Raw genomic sequence first — 21,082 nt, 5'->3', positions numbered from 1 at the left:
GGAGGGGAGGGGAGAGGAGAATGAACACATATTTGTAGGCAGGAGAGTGAGACAAAGGAAGATTTAAGATACGTTCTGACTTGAAGCTGTTGATATGCATAAAAATATTAAAAAAACGAACCCACTGTCTTGGACTTCAAATTATCCTACATTGTCTTTTCACCACTAAAACTTATGGGTTGGGATTTTTTTCTAGTTGGCTCTGTATTGGAAATGAGAAGTATTTTTAATTTTTTTTTTAATTCAAATTTCTGAGGTTCATAGAATTTTTGTATCTTACCCATGCCATTTGACCTAAAGTATAATTTTGAGCTTTGTATTTTTAAGGAACTGGTTTTCCTGGAATCACTTTTAGCTCAAATAATGGCCACCAACTCTGGAAACCCACATATCCTTTGATGTTATCTGCTGAGAAATGAACATAACATTAACCTTCAGTGGTGTGCCTTGTTTGATTCCTAATAGCTTGAATTCTAGAAAGCTTGCTATCTCCTAGATTAGTATATGTGACATGTGAGGAATAAATCCTGTGTTATTTTATACAAAGGTTCCCTAATGACCAAGTAACCTGCTGTCGCTATTCTTTCTTTCGAAAACCTGCTTAGTAATTTTTGATTGCTATTGCACAACTCAAGTTGTTGTTGTTGTTGTTGTTGTGTACTGTCAAGTCAGACCAATCTATAGCTGGCCCTCTCATAGGTTTTCAGAGGAGGACAGTAAAGGAGAGGAGAGGAGATTGCGCACCCTTCTCCCGCAGAGCACCTGGTGGATTCAAATATGGTGCTTTCGGGATTGCAGTGTCGTTTCTTACCAAGCCGTTCACAAACTTCTTTTTTTAAGTTTCTCTAGACATTCAGACTTTTAACATAGAAAACATAAAAAATTAAGGACAGTTGACAAGAAATTGAAAGACATGTTTGGGACAATCTCTGTGGAGTTTCTGATTTGCCTTTCTAGATTGGTTGGTAATTGGAGGTGATTGTGGTCAGAGTTCTATTTCCATATATGGTCTGGCCATTACTCATTTGCATACTCAGTCACTCAGTGTTTATGTATTAAGTATTATTTCTTATTTATTCTCCAAATGGGCCACTGTGAAACTTGAGTTCTATTGGCCTCATGATAAGACGTTGTACTACCCACTCAGATCCATCAGTTGCTTCTTGGGAGAAAAACGTGCCATCACATCCTGTGCAATTTACAGCCTTTGGAACTCATTGGATGGTCAGCTTTGAGTAATGCTCTTGGAACTAACAATAATAAAACTTTATTTATTCAATCTACTTTGAGGCAAGATAATAAAGGACATTATTTATACAGTGAGAGAATTCCACTGATGGCCTAGTGATAAGGAATTTCAGCATAAAGACGTGTGGTTTGAATCTACCATTCTTCTGTGAGAGAGAAAGATGGTCAACCTCCTCCCATGTGATTTACTGTCACTGAAATCTGCCACAGGGTCTGCTATGAGCCGATTCTGATTTGTTGGTACACAACAACAACAACAACTTTAGTTGGTGTGTGCTATTTGAAAAATCTACTGCCAAGGTTCTCTTTAAAGTGCCCCAAAGCAATGATGTCAGTTTAAAGACTAAGGTGTGCCTGATCCAAACCATTTTTTTTCCAATTGCTTCTTACACATCTGATAGTTGGGCATTAAATAAGGTTGACATAAGAAGAATCAATGTGCTTGATTCATGATGTTGAAGAGTACTGACAATTCCATGGACCGTCAAAAGAACAAAAAATGTCTGTCTTGGACTAAATGCAAGCCAGGTGTATCTTAGAGGGAAGAACTGCAAAACATCATCTCACATTATTTCTGCATGTTGTCAGAATAGATCAGTCCTTGGAAAAAGACATCATACTGGGAAAGGTGGAGAGTCAGAAAAAGAGAAGACTCTCAATAAGATGATTGACATTTTGACTGCAACTATGGGCTTGAACACATCAGAGGTTGGGATGACGGTACGGGATAAAACAAGGTCCAAGTTTGCTGTTTTCAGGACTGATATAAGTTGCCAAGTTGACTTGAACACCTCTAACAACAAAAAGAACAACAATAATGTTTTAACAGGACTTATCTCTGGCAGAGGCCAAAACCTCCTGAAAAACAAGCAACACTTTTGTTTGCACCAAACTATTATTCTGCTAACTAAGCTCTGGTGACTTAGTAGTAAGAATTTGTGCTGGCAACCTAAAGGCACATTGTTCGAATCCATCAACAGCTTGTGGGAGAAAGGTAGACAATCTCCCAAATAATTTGTTGCTTTTGAAAACATGTTGGAGGGTCAGCTATCAGTAGGTTCTGACTCTAAGGTAAACAACAATAAGAACTAAGATCTAGGCATGTAAAGTCATAATAATTCCAGACAGAAGAGCTTGCTCTTATGTCCACTAACATACTGTAGAGAAACTATGATTGGGGGGAGAACAAGATTGGAGATGAAACAGCTGATATATTAGCTTGTGCAATAGATAGGGGCAGAAATGGAATGCCAGTTAGTAAGGAAGTGACAACTGAGCACATTGGGCAGAAGTGAACTCTTTCTATGTGGCCTTTTGGATGAACAGGATGATGCAATTTAATGTTCAAACAAATATCTTACGTCCTATATTGGAATAGCTTAGAAATGTAGGTGTTTTTAAAATACCCAGTGCATTTCAGAATGGCTATTACATTTATTTTGGCATTGTAATTTTACCTTTTTTGTAAGTGTCCAGGTTATTAACATTGTTGTCATTACTCTGTCATAGATGCAGGTGTCTGAAAGCTCCACAAAGATGGAAGAAGAGAATGGGACCGTGAAGACTGATTTCATCCTGCTGGGATTTAGTGACCACCCAGAACTTCAGAGACTTCTTTTTGCTGTATTCTTTTCCATCTACTCTGTGACGCTGATGGGGAACCTTGGGATGATTTTATTAATCACAACCAGTTCCCACTTGCACACTCCTATGTATTTTTTTCTCTGTATATTGTCCTTCATAGACGCATGCTACTCTTCCGTGATTGCTCCCAAACTACTTGTGGACTTGGTTTCTGATAAGAAAGCAATCTCTTACAATGGATGTGCTACACAGTTATATTTTTTCTGTTCCTTGGTTGATACTGAATCTTTCCTTTTGGCTGCCATGGCTTATGACCGGTACATAGCTATTTGCAACCCACTGCTTTATACTGTTATTATGTCCAAGAGAATTTGTTGCCAGCTTGCAATGGGAGCATTTTTGGGAGGTACCATGAGCTCCATTATTCATACCACCAACACTTTCCATCTCTCTTTCTGCTCCAAAGAAATTAACCATTTCTTTTGTGACATCTCTCCACTATTTTCCCTCTCTTGCACTGATACTTATGTTCATGACATTGTCCTGGTGGTTTTTGCGAGTTTGGTTGAGGCCATCTGTCTTCTAGCAGTTCTTCTCTCATACGTCTTCATCATAGTTGCTATTCTCAAGACAGGTTCTGCGGACGGGAGAAAGAAAGGGTTCTCCACGTGTGCTTCCCACCTGACCGTTGTTACTATCTACCATGGTACCTTGATCTTCATTTATTTACGCCCCAGCACAGATCATTCACTGGATATCGATAAAGTGACCTCTGTGTTTTATACATTGATTATACCCATGTTGAACCCTTTGATTTACAGTTTAAGAAACAAAGATGTCAAAAATGCTTTTAGAAAAATTATCAGTAGAAACTTTCTTTCATAGGAATAATGAAATGAGACTTGAAAACCTTTCATTAATGTCCATATCTTGACCTAGGGTTAGAGTGTTAGAGACGTAAGTTTAATAAGGATGGTTTCCAAATTTGCCAGATGAGGACTTAGTCACACAAAAGAGTCAAGAACTAATACCAGAACTGACCTCCTCACATCACTTATGCCTATCTCTATATTTCTAAGTTTATATTTCTAATATCTGTGCCTGAAATAAATTTATCCTTCATTTTATTTCCAATATATCCTATCAAAGGGAGCTTTGGTGTCCTAGTGGCAAAAAATTTCACTGGAATCCCAAATGCCTTTAGTTCAAGGCTACCAGCTACTCTGCGGAAGGATGGGTAATCTCGTCCCATGCAATTAACTGCCTCTGAAAACCTGCTGAAGGGTCAGCTATGGGTTGGTCCCACCTCGATAGTACAAAACAAAACAACACGTCATATAACACTTTTTTCTCTTTCCATCCTAATGTTACTTCATGTCTACTCTCAATGTTGAATTAATCATTGACACAATTTCTTCTCTTGTTTACATTTAAAAACAATGATTAAGATTTTGTTTCGATTCATTTCCATCTTCGCATAACTTCATGTACATGTTCCTTAGATGTGCTAATCCTACTCTAAAAAGTTCTGCTTAAATTTAACCTCTACATGCCGTTATCTAAATCCTCCTTTAACTGCAGGTGCTAGCTCACATTCTAAGCAGCATTCAAATCTTAGATGCGCTTTTTTTGACCGTTTGTCAACAATATATCCCTTACCTTGTTGCTGAATGTGACTGTGTTCTATACCTTTATTAGACATATTCATTCCTTAGTGTTTGTTCCCTTGTATCTACTGTAGTGTCTTCACCAGTACCTTCAATGAACAAATATTTATTTAACAAATATAAGAAATTATACTGTTAATTGTTTTAAGAATTAAACATGTATGCAGAAACTAATCTTTCCCCAATATTTTGATTCAGTCTCTGGAGTGACAGACATTATGTGTACAAAGAACTGTTAGTTATGTTAAGGATTTATTGTTATGTGCCACCGATTAATTTGTGACTCATAGTGATCCTATGTACAACAGCTCTGACCCTTGCTTTATCCTGTGCCAGTCTCCCAGACTCTGAGACACCTGCACTACTACTACAGTTACTATGTCTATTCTTACTCTCCTGCACTGTCCCTCCACTATTTCAAGCATGATGTCTTTCTTCAAGGACTGGTCCCTCCTGAAAAAAAGTGTGTGAGCTAGAGCTTAAAAATTTTTGCCTCCAAGGAGGAACTTGATTTCACCTCTCCAATACAGATTTCTTTGTTTTCTTGGTGGTCCTTGGGATGTTCAATGTTCTTTTTCAGCACCACAGCTCAAAGACTTTCTTTTTCTGTCACCCTTAGTTCTTGCCCAGCTCTCTGATGTATGGCAAATATGTATTTAATTCTGTTCAAAAAAATTATGACACTGACGTCTAACAAAATTTAATAATCTAAAGAAAGATGTACAGATAACAAGAAATTTGAAGTGTATATACTTGAACTTATGTTTAACAAAATTCCAAGTTCAAGTTCTTATCTTAAATTCTTTCTCTCCACCATAATTTTCTTAAAGCAAAAACAATCAAGCAAAAATTTTTAAATCCTGGTTCTGTACCTACTTGTAAAGGCCATTTTTCTTTAAAGGATAGAGTAAAATAGAATTTAAAAATATAGTAAAGAAATTATTTTTCCTAAGACATACCTAACATAGTTGTGAAAGCAACTTTGGACAGCAGTGGAACCCACTGCCTAAACCACATGCCTTCAGAAACCCTATGAACTTTGATAAATGTCGATAGCTGTAGAGGGGCTTCAAGCCTTTTGTTCATAGGTTTGCTATGATTCGTGCTCAACTTGAAGGCAATCAACAAAAACAACAATTAATGACTTTAATATTCATAAGTAAGGAAATTATACTATTTCAATAAAATGCATAAGATTTAGATGGCATTTGGAAACTGACTAAAATGTTTCCATAAATAATATGAATTACTAGAGAACATATTTAAAATGATTTGAAACATTTCATTTGTTTTTAAATTTTGTTTAATAAATGTAAAACAAGCAGCTGGCTGGATTTTCTGGCTTGTATGAATTTACTCTTATGATTTTTAAAATGTCTAGAATTTATTTTTATACACTGATATAATATGTAACATTATGCAAGAAAACTTAAATGAAAACCTTCATGAAATTTATTATTCTATATTCTCATATTCAGAAGTAAATACCTCAGTATTTCAATCATAACAACCACCAAAAATAAAAACAATATTCTTGAGCACTTGTTTGTCATAATTGAATTAATTGCTAAATGATTACAGGGACAACAAGACATGCAATTAACTTAATTAAGTCACTGGAATAGATTGTGAAAATATTACACAATTATATAATTGCATCATTAAGTAAAAAATCTTGTCAATGAAGTTAATGATTAAAAATGTCAAGAACATTTATTTGGAATAAAGCAATTTTAATGAATTTATAAATATTTCCATTAAGGAGTTACACATTTCTACATACATGCATGTATGTACTCAGAAGACACAAGCACAGACTGCTATGATAAACCAAATTTGCTTTTTAAATTCTTAAAACAAATACAACAACTCATTTATTTTCATGTATACCAATATGCAAGAGAAAGAAAATTTATTTATATAATATCCTCCAGTTACTCAGAGATGAACATTTTCTATTTGTGATTAATATGTAGTGTCAGTTTATCTTAGAGATAAAAAGAAAGACAATTGAAATTCTTATGTGACACTAATACAAATATTATCTTGTGTCTTGTTTTCTTATTTTCCCCATTAAATATGCGTTTTTTGTTAATGGCTCTTCCTTAGCAATTTAAAGTGTTTTTATTGGGTTGTATTGGATTTTTCACTAGTTTAATTCCATTAGACACGTCAGAGGAAATGAATTATCTTTTTTATATTCAGCAATGTTTTGAGAAAGTCCAGGTCTTTCTCATTAATCTTGGTGTTGATATGGAGTTGACACAAAACAACATCTAATCTCTCAAGTGAGAACAAGAAATGAAATGCCTAGGTGATTTTCAAAGTGTGAAGTGCAATGTAAATTTTGAGCCATTGATCTCAAGGATACCAGCTGATATTATTGCCCCAAGATTATGAGGAACACAGGAGCTTCTAGGTCACACAAACTTTTACGTATTCAAGTACCCACTGGAGAACTGGCTATTGGAGTTCATACATAAACATTTTCTAAGGTAGAGCTGGTAATCTCTTTCCAATGGACCATCTTGAAAGATCTATGAGTCAGTTTCACTCTTCACACACACGGTCATCCTGAGCTAGTATCCACTCGGTGTCAACTAGCAACACCATGAGAAATGGACAGTCAGAGAAAGTTTTTATATCCAATGATCCCTTGCCACTGACATCTTTTGGAGATGGCCAAATCATACAAAATTTGGATATATTTCATATAAAGTGAATGTGCTAGACTAAAATTGAAAGATGGCTGCTTTATTTTTTGGTAAATATACAAAAAACTCATATTGCATAAGTTTTTCAAAGAAAGCATTCATTTATTTATGCAATAAATTATTATGATTGATGTTTTGGCATCGAGTATTGTATTAGTTTAGTGCTCTGGTGGCCTAGTGTAAGAAGTTGTGCTGCCAGCCTATAGGTATATAGTTCAAATCCACCACCTGCTTCGAAGAAGAAATATGGGCAATCTCCTCCCATGTGATTTACAGCCTCTGGAATACCCACCAGAGAGTCAGCTAAAAGCTGATTTTAACTTGAAAGCAATTACCAACAACAGCAACAACAGGAGTACTGTGAATAACGACGCAAAATTAATGGTGAGCAAGACAGAGTGTGCCTTTATCAAACTTTAAATCTAGTTCAGAAGATTTAACCACACATCATTTATATCTATGTGCTACAATGCAATCCACATTCCCAGCTAGAAGATTAAAAGGAAACAAATGAGACTGTTTGATTCATGTACACTCTTCTAGATGAGCAAATTTCATTAATAAAATAGAATAAAAATTTATTCTTAACGAGAGGGTGTTGAGCTGGTGTTAGTGTTTATCCTGCTCAACCTCATGACACTAACACACCTGGTCAAAGTCGAGGGCAAAGAAGAGAAAACGGCTATCCAGTTAGTAGCACATTTGGCCCATCTCTTAGAAGAACACATAAGACCAGCAAAAACCTCTCCGTATATATATTCAATTCCTAGGGAGCTCTACTGGCCCTGCAGTAAGGAGTTGTGCTGTCAACACAGAGAACACTCAGTTTGAATCCAGCATCTGCTCTGAGACAGAAAGATGGACAATCTCTTCCCAGGAGGTTTACAGCCTCCCCAAAAAACCCTTGGCCACGGGTCAACTATGAATTACTTCCAGACTCGATTACACACAATAACAACATGTTCAGTTTAGTTACATAAATCACCACAAAATATTATCTGCAAGATCCCATTGGTGAAGCTTCAGACCCTTCTGTCAAAATCTTTCAATCTGACTCTAAAAACCTTTAAATGAATACTTATAGGGGGGAAATGTTTTGTCAGCCAGAGTGTCGTTTTATATCATTTGGATTGTTTTTTTCAGAGCCTCTTTCACATCCTTATTTCTCAGAGTATAGATCAGAGGGTTTAGCATGGGGATCACAACTGTGTAGAAAACCGATGCCATTTTGTCAGTGTCCATGGAGTAGCTCGAGCTTGGTCGGAAGTACATGAAGAGGAGAGTGCCGTGAAATATAGCCACAGCGGTTAAGTGGGAGGCACACGTGGAAAAAGCTTTGCGCCTCCCCTCGGCTGAGTTCATCCGAAGGATGGTAGTTAGGATATAGCAGTAGGAGAGAAGGACGGTTACGATACTGCACCCAACCACACAGCCGATAAAGGTGAACATCACTATCTCATTGACAGATGTATCTGAGCAGGAGAGGGCGAGCAAGGGTGGGATGTCACAGAAAAAGTGATTGATGACGTTAGACGTGCAGAAGGACAATCGGAACGTGCAACAGGTGTGGATTGCCGAGTCCACCAACCCCACAAGGTAAGCACCGGTCACCAGCTGAGTGCAGACCCTTCGAGACATGGCAAGTGTGTAAAGAAGTGGATTGCAAATGGCCACATAGCGGTCATAGGCCATGACAGCCAGCATGAGACACTCTACGTCGGCAAAGGCACCAAAACAATACATCTGAACGGCACAGAAGTTGTAAGGAATCCTCTTTTGCTGAGCTAGGAAATCAGCCAGCATCTTGGGAGAGACTGTGGAGGAGTAGCAGACATCACAGAAAGACAGATTGCTCAGGAAGTAATACATGGGCGTGTGGAGTCTTCTGTCCACCTTGATCAATAGGATCATCCCTACATTTGCAATCACAGTTATTCCATAAACGAAGAGAAAGAGCACAAACAGCCCCTGTTGGACATCCTTTCTGCTAGAAAACCCTAAGAATATGAAGTCAGTAAACCAAGTATGGTTCTCAGAGGCCATTGTTTAGATCTAGGAACTTCTTGGTGCTGAAAAGGAAATAGAAGTCATTAGTTTCATTTTACTGCCTTTATAGTTTAATACTACATCTTTTCTTCCTTTTTTTGATACAACTAATGAAAAATAAGAATGCTAGGATGGTTTGAAGAGAACTTATTCAATTAAAATATATCTTGCATAAAAAAAGTCTATTTAAAAACTGTAATGATACCATTTAAATGTTTATTGCTCTGTACAGAATTTGCAAGGGCCTTGGATGCACAAAGTGTTAAGCATTCAACTATTAACTTATTGGTGGACATCATGGAAAAATATTTAGCAATCTGTTTGCATAAACGGTATAGTCACATAACCCCAGTGTAACACAATTCCACTCTCTAATACATGGGATCACTAGGAGTCTGATAAAATCAATGGTAATGGGTTAAGTCTGGTTTTGTACACTATTTGCAGTACAATTCCATATGGATTAAATCAGGTAATTACCATATACACCTATGTACTATCATGATAATTTTTAATTTTTTTTATAGATTTAGGAACTGATACTATAATAATTCAAGGTCATGATTCTTACAATTAGTTTGGCTTAGATAATGTACATCTTTCCTTCTCCCAAAGTTTTTTTTTTTTGGGAGAGTTTGCATGAGTCCAATTTTATTGAAAGCAAAATAAACACAATATTTAAAAATATACAAACTCCAGAAATCTGATTGGTAAAAATTGTTCCCAAATTATGCTTGGTATATAAAGAAATTTAATTATTTGCCTGTGTGCCATCAAGTCGGAATTGGTACTGACCCTTTCTCTGGCGGTTTCTCAGGGGTGGTGAATTTCACAGGAAGAGATTTGCCCATCCTTCTGCCGTGGAGCAGCTGGTATTCTTGAACTATGAGCCTTTAGAATTGCATTGCAGCTTTTTCATACTATGCCACCATAGCTCTACTAGAAAGACTTAGAATTGGTAGCTAGAAATGGTAGAAGGGTTTGAAGGGCCTTTATGATTAATTTTGTACAATTTACTTTGCTTTATGGAGTGACCATGTACAAATTTGACCTGTTGCATATAACAATAAAACATTTTAAAAAAACATGATTCTTGAAGATTTATAGAAATAGTCAGCATCAGTGAATACAAGGAGAAATCTATATGTTCTTATCTGAGGGATATTCTGCCCACGATACTATCTTTTCTCCTCATGTCACTTCAGCTGAGTTTTAAAGGCTGATATTTGGATCAAATCACCAAAATAAGCAGTGCTTGTCTTCAACTTATTGTTAACAAAATTTTGCTCAATATCTATTTTTCCATCTCCTGCTAAGGATGTCACCTGGTTAATATTAGCATTTCTTGGAAGAAAATAAACAATGTTTTTCGTAATCGCCTTGGAATGTCTGAAAATTTCAAAGCCATCAGGATGCATCATCTTCTTAATGTCAAAGAGCTTTACAGTGATATAGTCTGGGCCTCCCCAGGGAGGGCTGAGAAACACGACATCTCCCTTTAATTGAGAAGCCAGCAGCAGGAAATAACCACAGATAAATTCAATCCTTCTCCCAAATTTGATTTAACTAAAGTCCTGTAACAGAGAGCCATAATTAAGTGAGCAGTTCAGGCATCAGAAATTTCCCACAGATCAACATAGGTTGAAGAGCAGATGGAGGAAGGGCAGAGTTTTGTTTTGTCTTTTGTTTTTTCTTGTGTGTACCATCGAGTCCGATCCAACTAGCACAGGAGCAGATTGTCCATCCTCCTCCAGCAGAGCATCTGGTGGGTTCGAACTGTGTGCCTTTGAAATTGCAGTGCAGCTTCTTGCCACTAGGTCACTAGAGCTCCGTAAGAGCAGAATTTTGGATAAAATCTTCTTCCTTCTCTGTCTCCATTTACCTTCAAAATGTTATGCAGACTCAGTAAACAAGACTACATGCAATTGTCATTGGATTGGTTGTAGTTTGTAACTCAGGATGTGCTAGAGTAGAAAAGGATGCTTATTTCTAGAAAAGTGATTGGATTTTCATCAGACATAGGTTTAATTGTACAGACAGAGAAATATGCCAGGGTTAAACATATTTCTTTCCACGAGTCCTACTCTCTGAGGGGAAAATATGAAGAATCTTTTTTTTATACTAAGACAAACAAGAAAACAAGTGTGTTTCCCTGGGTAATTTTTCCTGCTTCAATCTAGAAGAACTTATGGTCTTTATTTACAAACAAACAAGGCATATCGTTGCTGTAACTGTAATTGTTCTTTTGTGCTGTTGTATCTCCTGCGACTCAGAGACTCTAGGCACAACAGCTTTGAACTCTATTCTATCCTAAGCCAATCTCCGTGTCTCTGAGACATCTAACTCCGTCACCCCAGTTGTTGTGTCAATCCATCTCCTTAAGGTCTTCTTCTCTTGTAAGCTGTCTCTCCACCCTTCCAAGCATGATGTCCTTCTCCAAGGACTGCTCCTTCCTGGCAACATGTTCAAGTGTGTGAGATGTAGTTTCAGAATCCTTATCTCCCAGGAGCAACTCAGTCACTCTTTCTTTGTTCAACCAACTGCTGTAATCTCAGAGTCATGCTAGTTTTGTGTTCGCCATTCCAATTTCTAGTAGTTCTATTGTTACTGCTGTTTCTACTCAGCCTCTACCTTTGGTCAAAAAGAAGTTATGAAACTTGGAAGGCCAACTAAATTCTCTACCCCTCTGCTTTGTTACACCAAAACCAATTGTATTGTTTATCATATCATATCATATCATATCATATCATATCATATCACATATGTACTTTTGCTCCATGAGATTATATGAAAAATGAATGAAAGTATATTTAAAAAGAAAACACAACAAAAAAGCGAGAGAATTGAGGATAAATGATATCTGAATAATGATCCAGTGGTCAGAGTGTCTCTAATTATACCAATCTACCCTCTATGGACACATCTTTAAAAATGTTGTTCCATACAAAGTTAGAATATTTTAAGATATCAAAAAATATGATCACATTACCATTTGCATCTTACCCACTTATGTTTTGTTGTTTGTGTCGCTGTCTATAATTGCAAACACATCATTGAAAGGAATTTTTGAGTAAGGAGCCATATCTTCATTTGGTTGGTGGTTGTTTTAAAATAATTTTGGTGGAATAACCCACCTCAATTAAGAAATAAAACAGCCATAAACGACAAAATATTAATAATACCTGATCCAGAGAAAGGGTCTTTTCTTAGAAGCAACTCTCTCTGTGTGAACGCTCAGCATTGTGTTTTGGTGACCTGTATTATATAACTATTTCGGCATCTAGTCCCAGGATAGTCAACACGCTGTCTCCTAGGACTGAGTAACTGATATAATTAGATGTTTTATCATCTGTTATTTTATGTACAGAGGATGATTAAAAAAATAGACCCGAATCTCTTTTACAGTTTCTATATTTTTACATTTAATTCCTTATCCACTATAATACCTGACTTTTGAAAAAAGGACTTGAATTACTTTTAACCTATCTTTAACCATTCCAAAAAATATTGTTTTAGTTTCACAATATATATTCCAAACACATATACATCAATGCATAATTCTTTATGCCTTACATAAACACACACACACACACATACACACACCCCAAAACTATCCTTTGAAACACATGTACAAAATAAGTATTTGCCTAAAGATGTTGTTGTTGTTGCTGTTAAGTGCCGTAGAGTCGCAGGCGACTCATAGTGACCCTATGAAGGAGAGTCCTCGACGCTTGGGTGCCTTTCATCCTCTCTCCAGGTTCATAGGGTTTCCAGAGGCAAGCTATTATGGAAGTGGATGCCGCTCCTCCTTCCACTTTTGTCTAAAGATAGGAAATAATATGATCTCATTACCTTGAATTTCTATGTTTTGTCTTATAATCTACATGTTGTTGTTATTGTTATGTGCTGTCAATTCACCTGCAACCATTGTGATCCTATGTGCAGCAGTTCTGAACCTTGCCCTGTCCTGAGCCAGTCTCATTAATTCCGACACACCTACCTCGATTGCCCCAGTTACTGTATCAATCCATCTTATCCGGGGTCTTACTCTCCTGCACTGTCCCTCCACACTTCCAAGCATGATGTCCTTCTCCAATGACTGGTGCCTCCTGGCCACGTACTCAAGCTATGTGAGACAGAGCTTCAAAATCATAGCCTCTAAGGAGAAATTTGGTTTCAACATTTCTAATACAGATCTATTTATTTTCTTGATGGTCCATGGAATGTTTAAAATTCTTCTCCAGCATCACAACTCAAAGACATCAATTCTTCTGTCATCCTTAGGTATTGTTCAACTCTCTAATGCATAACAAGTAATTGCAATGACCATGACTTGGATTAGGCACACCTTCGTGTCTAGACTGACATCGTTGCTTTTGAGTACTCTAGAGAGATCCCTGACAGCAGATCTATCTAATGCAATCTGTCTTGTGGTTTCCTTACTGTTACTGCCAAAGTGTTAATTGTGGAGCTGAACACGCTGTGATTGCTAACAACCTTAAAGTCGTCTTCATCTATCGTGGTGCTGCCAACCGACCAAATGGTGAGAATCTTTGTCTTTTTGATGTTGAGCTTCAATCCATATCGAAAACTACATAAAGTCCTTGACCTTCAGCAACAAGCATTCAGGTCTTCTTCCATTTCAGAAAGCTAGGTTTTGTCATCTGCATAAAGTATGTAGACCATTGATGAGTCTTCCTCCAATCCTGATGCCACTTTCCTCCTCATAAAACCCAGCCTCCCAAATAATCTGTTCTGCACACAGATTGAAAAGGTATGGAGACAGGATGCATTCCTGACACATTCCTTTCCTGATTTTGAACCATGCAGTGCTTCCTTGCTCATTATAATAATCCTGAGATCAATTTCTCTGAAAGAAAGGAAGTTTTATTCTCCATAAATTTGTATACTATGTACGTTTTGATACTAGGGGTGCCTACAAGATATGGAGCATTAGAAGGTAAATTAAAAGGAATAAATACTATGACTATGTGACTTTCAAGTTCTGCTGGGTGTCCAGTTCACTAACATGAAACTAGCATAAGTTGTTTTGTAGGCATTTTTATTTTACAAGGGATTTACCAGACAGAATTTTGAAACATTTTTAATCTTTTTATGCTAATCAAATCTGTTAGCTATGTAACAGTGAAGGGTCTTTCAGCTGCTGTTTTGAGTAGAATCCTTGTCTGTAAGATATTGCTTAAAAGGTAAGAACCAAATTAAGACAGACTAAGAAGTAGGATTGGCCATCTACTTCTGAAATAGGCCTTAGATTACATAAGCAGATATAGCACTGGAGGTCGAGTCCTTTTGTATTGGTAAACACAAAGGAGGAAGAACAGTTGCAAGCAGACACTAATAATTGGAACGTAGTATGTAAGAAATATGAATGTAGGAAAATTGGACATTGTTAAGGAAGATATGGAACGCATAAATATTTATAAATATAAATACTAAGCATTGGCAAAATGAAATAGATTGACTTAGACCATTTTTAATTAGATAACCTATGCTCTACTATATGGGAAATGAAAAGGGATAGTGGAATCACATTCATATTTAAGAAGACCATTTCTAGAGCCTTCCAAAGTTGTGAGCAATGGGATAATATCTACATCCATACGAGAAAGATATATTAATAATACTATCATTCAAACGTATGCACCAAAGACTAGAGCCAAAGAGGAGGAAATAAAAGATTTCTACCAACTTTTGCAGTTAGAAATCAATTGAACATGCACATAATAATGGGTGACTTAAATGCAAAAATTGGCAACAAGCGGAAAGGATCAATATTTGGTGATAGAAATGAGGCTAGAAATGGAATTACAAAATTTGTACAATCAATGGTTTATTCATTGCAAATACCTTTTATAAGAAACACAAATGTCAACTATACATGTGGACCTCACTTGATGTACTAGGAATCATATTTATTTTTTCTATGAACAGAATTGTTGGAGAAGCACTTTATCAGTTGTGAAAAGAAGACCAGGTGTTGATTATGGAACAGATTGTCAATTACTCATACGCAAGTTCAAACTAAAGGTAAATAAAATTAAATCTACAAAAATAAAAATTTGACTTTGAGTTTGTCTCACATGCATTTAAAACCCATCTCAAGAGCAGGTTTGATGTTTTAGACACTAATGGAAGAAGACCAGATGAGCTGTGGGACCATATAAAGAATACAAAAGGTCATTACAAAGATAGAGGAAGAAGAAAACACCAAGATGGATGTCAAAGGAAACTCTGAATATTGCACAAGAATGCTGAGAAACCAATGCAAAAGGAATAAATCAGGAAATTAAGGAGCTGAACAGAAGATTTCAAATGACAGCTTGGGAGGACAAAGCAAAGCATTATAATAAAATGTGGAAAGAGCCAGAGACAGAAAATGAAAAGGCAGGAACTTGTTTGACTTTTATTTTTTTCCTCCACTTGTTATTTCTTTTTTTTTTTTAATGTACTTGTTATTTCTTAAGCTGAAGAAACAGAAGAACAATTTCAAGCCTTAAGTTGCAATAGTTAAAGATGCTATGAGTAGAATAATGAATTATCCAAGAAGGAACAAAAGAAGAGGAAGGAGTACACAGAGCCACTGTACCAAAATGAATTGGCTTACATAAAAGAATTTCATGAAACTACATATGCTCAAAAGGCAATGGTGATAAGAGAGGCAGTGCAAGCTCCTCTGAAGAAAGTGGGGTAAAAAAGTCTCCAGGAACTAGTGGTATACTAACAGACATACTTCAACATACAGATGCAGCCTTGAATATGCTCTCAAGGCTATGCCAAGAAATCTGAGGATAACTACCTGGCAAACTGACTGGAATAGATCCACATTTATTCCCATTCCAAAAAAGGTGATTCAATAGAGTGTGTAAATTGTTAACATTATACACAAAATCTTACAGAAGATTGTATAAAAATGACCAGAACAGTACATCAACAGACACGAAGGACATCATAGTCAATGTCAGACAGATCTTGACTGAAAGCAGAAAGTACCAGAGAAATAAATGCCTATTTGAGTTTCATTGATTACACAAAGGCATTTGACTGGGTAGGTCACAACAAATTGTGGCTAACTTTGAGAAGAATGGGAATCCCAGAACATTTGATTGTGCTGATGTGAAACCTATACCTGGACCAGAGGGCATTTTTTCAGAATAGATTTGCATGGTTCAGAACCAGGAAAAGTGTGTCAGGGATGTGTTCTGTCTCCTTACCTTTTCCATCTTTTTAGAGGACAAATCATTCAGAAGGCTGGACTTTATGAGGAGAAATGTAGCATCAGAATTGAAGGATGAGTCATCAACAATCTGTGTTATGTAGATGATAAACCCTTGGTTTTTAAAAGTGAAGAGTACCTGAAGCATTTGTTGCAGGAGAGCAAAGATTACAGTCTTCTAAAGACTATGAAGCTCAATATCAAGAAAACAAAGACTTTCACCATCAGGCTAATTGACAGCACCATGATCAATAGAGAAAAGATAGATTTGTTCCCAATTTCAGCTTGCATGGTTTCAGAAAAAATGCTATCTTTGTTATCAGCAGTCAGGAAATCAAAAGACTAATTAGGAAAATCTGCTGTCAGGGTCCTCTCTGGAGTTCTGAAGAGCAATGATTTCAGCCTAGAGACTAAGGATCCAGGCCCTGGTCTTTATAATTATTTGCTATGCTTCAGCAAGTTGGACAATGACTAGAGATGATGGGAGAAGAACTGATGCCTTTGGTTGTAGTGCTGGAGAAGAGTCTTGAACATACCCAACACATCTGTACTGGAGAGGGTGAGACCAGTTGCTTTTTGGAGGCAAGGATTTTAAAGCTTTGTCTTACATACTTTGGGCATGTTGCCAGGAGTTACTAATCCTCGCATAAGAACTTCTTGCTTGGAAGGGTGGATGGAGGGTCAGCACAGAAGAGGAAAACCCTGGATGGGATGAATTGACACGGTGACTGAAGTAATAGGGACGGTTGTGTTGGTAACAATGAGATTAGCTAAAGATAGAGGAAGGTGCAGCCTTCATTGGGTCTCTATGAGTCACAGTGTATTCAATTGTAGAAAACAACAACACAATATTCATCAACTTGTACTGGAGGATATAAGGAAATATTCATAATAAACACCAACTCTTTAGTAGCAGAACTTTCAATCATAGTTCATTTTGTTGTTTTTAAGTGCCGTCGAGTCTTAGGTGACTCATAGCGACCTTATGAAGGAGAGTCCTCGACGCTTGGGTGTTTTTCATCCTCTCTCCAAGTTCACAGGGTTTCCGGAGGCAAGCTGTTACGGAAGTGGATGTCATTCCTGCTTCCAAGCTTGTTTTAATCAAGGAGCTCCACCAAACACTGTCCACCATGGGTAAACATTTTCGCATTTAACACATCAGTGTCACAGTGTTCAGCTTTGCACCAACCACAAGTTACCACTGTACAGCAAGTGGACACTAGGGCTATAAACCTAGAAGACTGTTTGAACAAAAACAATGAAACACAGGCCTGAGGGCCATGGATTAAAAGTCACCCACCTTTGGCTTAGTAGCATTGCTTTCTGTCCCCTAGGCCAGCTGATCACTCTCGATGTTATTATTGTTAAGTGCTGTCAAGTTGTAGGAGATTCATACATAGCCCTTTCCTTCATAACCCTATGAAGGAAAGTCCTCAGCACTTGTGTGACTTTCATCCTCTCTCCAGATTCAAAGGGTTTCTGGAGGCAAGCTACTACGGAAGTGGGAGGGGAGCTAACTTTTCCCACGTGTTGGTGTTGATTAGTTTAGAAATCAATCTTTCTTAACTGGCTTCCTGTGGGAGGTTTTACTAAATCAGTACACCTGGTCCTGGAATGGTGTAAAGAGTCATTCACAGATTTCACATTTGAAAAGGCTCTCTGGTCTTGTCCAGATGAAAATCTGAAGCTTGTCCTTGATCAGATCTTTCTCACTTATACTGAATCTTTGTCATTTTGGTTGGCATTGGCATTGTTCTTGTAAGGTAAGAAGGGGCCTTCCCATTGGGAAGTATTAAGCAATGACTTTATCCAAACTCTTTTGCATTTAATACTAAGAGGTGTTTTGTTGTAATGTCTTTGAGAGTGTGTTTTTCCGTTTTTATTAAGATTTTTAAGTTTCGGGGTAAAAAGTACTTTGTTTAACCTATCTTTAGGAAAGAATATCCAATTTCCCCCTTTTTATGTTTAATATTTGTATAGTATATTGAAGTTTGAGGCTGACATTCTACAATTATTTGTCATGTGGGATTAAAAGGACTTGCAGAAATGTGTGATATATTCTAGGTACCACAGACTTGTTTATATTTGTTGTTTGTTGTTATGTGCTGTTGAGTTGCTTGCAACTCATAGCAACCCTGTGCACAAGAGCCCTAAATGCTGCTCTATCCTGTTCCAACCTCGCCGTCACCGACACACTCATTCCCACCACTCCAATCACAGAAACGATCCATCTCATCGAGGGTCTTCCTCTCCTGTGCTGTCCCTCCACTCTCCCAAACATCATGATGTCCCTTTCCAAGGACCACTCCCTCCTTGCAACATGTCCAAAGTATATCAGATGAAGTTTCAGAATCCTTGACTCCGAGGAGCATTCAGGGATATATATCAAGGTCTATAATCTATTTTAATTTACTGTGGACATTCCATGCTTGTGAATGCTTTTAGTAAGTGAGAAATAACACATTTAGAAGCTTTTCCTGCTAAATCAGTGCCATGTATAAAACCAGCAAAGGTATTTACAGAGACATGAACATATTGGTGGTTGCCAATTCAGAAATATGAGCAACAATCTATTTGCAAAATTTGATTAGGTCCTTACTCTCGAGGACTTAGTCCAGAAGGTAAATGTGTACTTTAGACTGATTGGCGTGTGGAATGAGCACAGGCAGACGGGTGAACTTACTCCAATGTAATATAGAAGTTTTTATTGAGGGATAAGCATTTTGATTAAGTATCGATGAGAGGCTAAAGTAGGTTGAGTATCAATTGGAAAAGCTAGTGTTTGATCAGCTTGCTCATTTCCCTCTGTGATCGTACCTGTTGAGAGAGAGCAGATGTGAGTAATATAAACAGGATGATATTATTTATCAAATAATTGTTGAAACAAAATTAATTGGTGCAATAGCAATTGAATAGGGATATCCTTAATATATGTAATTTTAATATATTGTATGGAAAAGACCACATATTTTGAATTTGCTAGAAGATTAAGATATTGATTGTGAAAAGTTTGCAAAGCTAAAACAAGAGTGCCTAAGTCAGCTTGTTGTGTGGACATAAAACCTGCTTTAGATTTGGAATACCATTTATCTGTTTTTTTAGGTAACTCTTGCTTTGTATTTATGTCCAGGGGCATATAAAAATATAGTAAAGGCATCTGTAAGAGGGTGATTTTTCAATTTAGAGCTAAGAAGAGAGGCTCTTGATCCAAGAATTGAACAAGTTTGTCAGAAAGCAAAGAATTTTATTTCTCCCAAAATATCTATTTGTCAGAATACCCTTTATTGTATAATAAAATAAAAACATTCATTTTAAAGAGGTAAACAAATGATGTGAAGATCTCTGGAAGTTAATTGTTGGATGATATAAATATCCTCTGGTGGGCTAGTGGCAAGAATCTGTGCTGCAATCCCAAATCATTTGACCCAGCAATTCCACTACTGGGAACATACCCTAAAGAAAACAGAACTGCAACCCAGATATATGCACACCCATTTGCTGCTTTGTTCACAATAGCAAAGAGATTGAAACAACCCAAGTGTCCACCAACAAATGAATGGATAGAGAAGCTGCAGTATATTCACAGAATGGAATACTACGCTGCACTGAAAAGCAGGGGACTCATGAAATAATATACGATATAGGTGACCCTGCAGGACATTATGCTGAGTGAAATACCTCAGTCACAAAAGGACAAATACTGCATAATACCACTGTTCTATCTCAGTTTCTTAGGTGCAACTACTGCATAAGACCATTATTATAAAACTAGGAATAGCTAGTATAATGTACATGAAGGTTCCAGAGGTGAGAGGATGGGAATAAAAGGGTGAGGATGGGTTGGGGGGAAGTCACAAAATATAGTGGGTTGAGGGAGAAGTAAAGGAAATGGAAATGAATCTGAAATGAAAATGCTGGATAAGAGGAAAAATAGTTCAATGGTCATTGATTTTATAAAACAGTGCATGAAAATGACTCTATAAAAGACAATGTGAATGAAAGAATATGTTAAACATAATATACATGAATTTATTATGCAAACCAATATTTAAACAATTTAAAATATCACATTTTCTGCTATAATCATTTCATCTCTTTTTTTTTATAATGCCAAATTAAGGGAATAGTTGAAATGTTTAGCAACAACAGATGAATAGAAATTTTTATATATACCTAAATGGAATACTCCCAAGCTATAAACAGAAGAAGTTGTTTTAATATATGCTACAACATGGAAGAATCTTGAAAACATCATGCTGAGTGAAATAAGTCAGTTTTGGAAGAACAAACATTACTTTATCTCATTTATATTACATCTATTAAAATGTTGTTTGTTGTTGTTGTTGCCGTTGAGTTTCCTGTGACCCATAGTGAGCCTGTGTACAACAATCCTAAACCCTGCTCTATCCTGTGCCAATCTCACTGTCTCTGACACACCTAACCCATTACTCCAGTCACTGAATCAATCTATCTCATTGCGGGTTTTCCTTCTTTGAGCTGTCCCTACACCCTCCCAAGCATGGCTTCCCTCTCCAAGGACTTGTCCCTCCTTGCAACATGTCCAAAGTATGTCAGATGACGTTTCTTTT

The 21,082-nt window shown here is 36.9% G+C and overlaps 2 protein-coding genes across 2 annotated transcripts; one reads left to right on the top strand and one right to left on the bottom strand.

Annotated features, from left to right (window-relative positions):
* Window positions 1–2,784: 2,784 nt before the first annotated feature.
* On the top strand, window positions 2,785–3,717 carry LOC102848265 (olfactory receptor 5I1-like). Its single transcript, XM_006902317.1, has one exon. The coding sequence runs from the start codon at window positions 2,785–2,787 to the stop codon at window positions 3,715–3,717; it is 933 nt and encodes a 310-aa protein (XP_006902379.1).
* A 4,612-nt stretch (window positions 3,718–8,329) lies between these two features.
* LOC102847860 (olfactory receptor 5W2-like) lies at window positions 8,330–9,256 on the bottom strand. The gene has a single exon (XM_006902316.1). It carries the CDS (start codon window positions 9,254–9,256, stop codon window positions 8,330–8,332), a length of 927 nt encoding a protein of 308 aa, XP_006902378.1.
* Between the last annotated feature and the right edge of the window lie 11,826 nt (window positions 9,257–21,082).

The sequence above is a fragment of the Elephantulus edwardii genome, unplaced genomic scaffold (assembly GCF_000299155.1).
Source record: "Elephantulus edwardii isolate Elephantulus edwardi_28Jun2011 unplaced genomic scaffold, EleEdw1.0 scaffold00389, whole genome shotgun sequence".
NCBI classification, from domain to species: domain Eukaryota; kingdom Metazoa; phylum Chordata; class Mammalia; order Macroscelidea; family Macroscelididae; genus Elephantulus; species Elephantulus edwardii.
Note: the sequence above shows the minus strand (reverse complement) of the source record. Positions and strands in the feature narration are given on the sequence as shown.